This window comes from Gadus chalcogrammus, chromosome 2, assembly GCF_026213295.1.
Source record: "Gadus chalcogrammus isolate NIFS_2021 chromosome 2, NIFS_Gcha_1.0, whole genome shotgun sequence".
Classification (NCBI taxonomy): Eukaryota; Metazoa; Chordata; class Actinopteri; order Gadiformes; family Gadidae; genus Gadus; species Gadus chalcogrammus.
Window position 1 is genome coordinate 429490 of NC_079413.1, and position 3298 is coordinate 432787.

Sequence of the window (3298 nt, forward strand, 5' to 3'; positions counted from 1 at the left end):
GGAGAGGAGAGAGAGAGAGAGAGAGAGAGAGAGAGAGAGAGAGAGAGAGAGAGAGAGAGAGAGAGAGAGAGAGAGAGAGAGAGAGAGAGAGAGAGAGCATATACGATTCCTTTAGACAGTAAGGGAGAAAGAAAGAAAGTTATTGTTGATTCCGCGAGTCACTCCCCACTATAGCAATCATCGTAGAGTCAGCGTTGAGTCGAGTTGCATGCAAACTAACCAATAACAAAGCTAGAAGAATGTTGGGACACAGCCAACTAAACCTTTACTAAAGTGAGACTTGAGCCAACTGACTCTCATGACATGACAGAACGTAGCGACCAGCTAACTGACTGCAGTGACATGGCTAGCTGGAGGCTCCCCGGGCTACAGAATGCTCCTTCCCAGTCTCCATTCTGTTCCCACAGAACCCCATATCACACAGCCGCACTCTCCCTGCCCCCTAGAGAGACCCCCCGCCCCCCGTGCTGCCTCACCCCCTAGAGAGACCTCCACAAACCCACATACTTCAGCCAAACCCCACCACCCCCCACCCCCCACCCCCTGCCCAGCCGTGCCCAGCGAGGGGGTTGGGGAGGTGGTGGTGGGTACGGGGGGGGGGGGGGGGGGGGCTGTCCTACATACCACAGCAAGCTGGCACCATGCGGAGCCCTGGGCCCCCCAAACTGTGTCAGGCCTCGCGACGCAGGGATGATTGACACATCCTCTCCCCCCCCCCTCCCCCAACACACACACACACACACACACAGGCACATACCCACTGGTGTTGAGGTAATGCGACAGGGACGGTATGATGGATGTCACCAGGAAGGACTGAGAAAGATAAACAAACACGATGGAAGTCTGTCCTCTTTCTGGGCCCAAGCTGAGGATCCTAGACGAAAGTTTACTATAGACTACGGTGTCCCATCTGGGACAGCCCCCTGGCTTCACTAGCTGCCAATATCCTACACGTAGCGGACTTCTGTTTGGATTTCATCTCCAACAGGTAGTGTATCGTCTTTGGATTCAATATACCACTCAAGCCACTCGGACTCTTTTGAGTACATTTTTGTTCATAATTAATTAATTATTATTTTCTGTTGCTGCTATTTCCCTTGTCATGCGTAAGTGCCACATGAAAAAAAATTCATTGATTTTTAGTCAATTAACTCAAAGTTGTATAAAACATGCAGAGAAGGTGACCACACCACAACTCTGGGAACCAGTTTCAGCCAGATGTTGTACTCCAAACCCACATTCTGTAGTTTCCTAGATACATAACTGAACAAAAACAACCAATAGAAAATGTAATGATGTCATCAACACCTGACTATAAAATGTAAAATAAAGCATGATCTTTAGTTTCAAGTTGTCATCATTCCTCTTTCTGGGATCCATGGAGACAAGCCCTAGTTCTGATTAAACCAAACTTTAATCTCTAAGTTATTCACCCAAATATCAGGAGGTTCGACACAGTGTCCTAATAAACAAGTTGTGCATTCTGGGGATACCCTGGGGCCTATTCCATTCAGACTGACAGGACTCACTCTGCAACAACTTTCAAATTAAGACTACTGTCCATTAGCCCACTTTTAGCTCACCACGTATACATGCCTTATCTTTGGCTGCTTTAGAAGTTAATAATAATAATAATAATAATAATAATAAATTACATTTATATAGCGCCTTTCATATTCAAGGACGCTTATCAATCTGAGAAGTTAGAGCTAATGCTAGTGCAGCCACTGTGCCAACACACTTTCTGTGTCTTTCTTTAAGGCATGAATCCAGAGAGTAACTGCCATTACAACACCTGATTTAACCTTGCATTTAAATTGGTTACATACTATGCCGACATGGATTCACCGAAATGCTAATGTATCAGCTTGTTGAGATTATAAAAACACCATCCAAATAAAAACATTACTGCGAAACACAGAGAAATAGATAATACAAAAAAAATCAATGAGCGAATAGAAGAGAGACAAGAGAGAGATCGAAAGAGAGAGACAAAGAGATAGAGCGAGGGAGAGAGAGAGAGAGAGAGAGAGAGAGAGAGAGAGAGAGAGAGAGAGAGAGAGAGAGAGAGAGAGAGAGAGAGAGAGAGAGGAAGTGCAGCCATCTTACTGTCATCCATGTTGGTTTAACCAGGAAGTTGCTACACCGCTGTCGCCTCTCCCGTGCCATCCCAGCTAGCCTTGCTGCTGATGCTAGCCTACCGTGCTCCGCTGAGGCTAGCCTACTGCACTAGGCTACAGTACTACAACGACTGATGTGCTAAAGAACTAAACACTGGAGCTGGACACACGTCAGAAGCCCGGTCGAATGAACGCAGAAATGTTTCAACATTTGGAGCGTTGAAGAGAGAGAGAGTGTGTGTGTGTGTGTGTGTGTGTGTGTGTGTGTGTGTGTGTGTGTGTGTGTGTGTGTGTGTGTGTGTGTGTGTGTGAAAATGGGCATAAATGCAAAGGACTTCTCGGGCAGCTGGGTCCACAGTCCTTGCCAGGCCATGATCTGCTGCCATGTGCATGTAAAGCGTGCACTTGTGTGTGATTTTGTGTTTGTGTGTTCATGTGTGTGTGTGTGTGTGTGTGTGTGTGTGTGTGTTCATGTGTGTGTGTGTGAGAGAGAGAGAGAGATTTTGTGTATGCGTGTTTCTGCCTTTTATTTCAGTTATCGTCAGGAATAAAAGGCCTCTGTTAAGAAAACCAACATTTGTAGGCCTATACCAAACATCTAAAGCGGACTTCCCTGCATCGACATAAACCAGCATTGTGTCGGATCAGAACTGGGTCATCGTGTGTGTACTAGCTCACTCCACCAGCAAAACAGACCCTCGTGCGCCGTGGTGTGTTCCGTGTTGATACGAGGATCCCGCGCGGCGGCGCTCCAAGCGCACATCTCGCGCCAGGTAACCGAAGCGCTGCCAGTGGGAAGCTCTGCGTCGCGAGGACGGAGAACTCACGCACTTAGCAGAGCTTTCATTTCTCACCGCCGTGTTGTCGCCCGTGTTGTGGCGCCACGGTGACATCACTCCCCTCCGATCAGCCTCCTCGAGCGCAAGCCACGGGAGCTTCCGTCAGTTGCCCCATCGTGTTTAATCGCGAGGCCTACGTCAGTCTGATGCCTGACCCATTCTGTGGTCGATGTTAGGCAAATACGACGAATGCGCCCTGACGGTAGGCCTATACTCTCGCTTTGGGACCACCCGTAGTTGAACAAAAATGCACTGTTTGCGCTGTGTGCATCTGACGGGTGCTTTTGATCAAAATAAATCCCCCTTCACACAGGCCCTGCCCGGGCCCTGCTCGCCAAG

At 48.2% G+C, this 3298-nt stretch overlaps 1 protein-coding gene across 1 annotated transcript in view; it reads right to left on the reverse strand.

Annotated features, from left to right (window-relative positions):
- The window catches only part of LOC130403646 (C-Jun-amino-terminal kinase-interacting protein 3-like), a 5654-nt gene extending 2771 nt beyond the window's left edge, over positions 1–2883 (reverse strand). The window contains exon 1 of the mRNA XM_056608067.1: positions 2817–2883. Coding sequence (XP_056464042.1) covers positions 2817–2883 — 67 coding nt within the window. The remainder of the gene's footprint in view (positions 1–2816) is intronic.
- Positions 2884–3298: the final 415 nt, after the last annotated feature.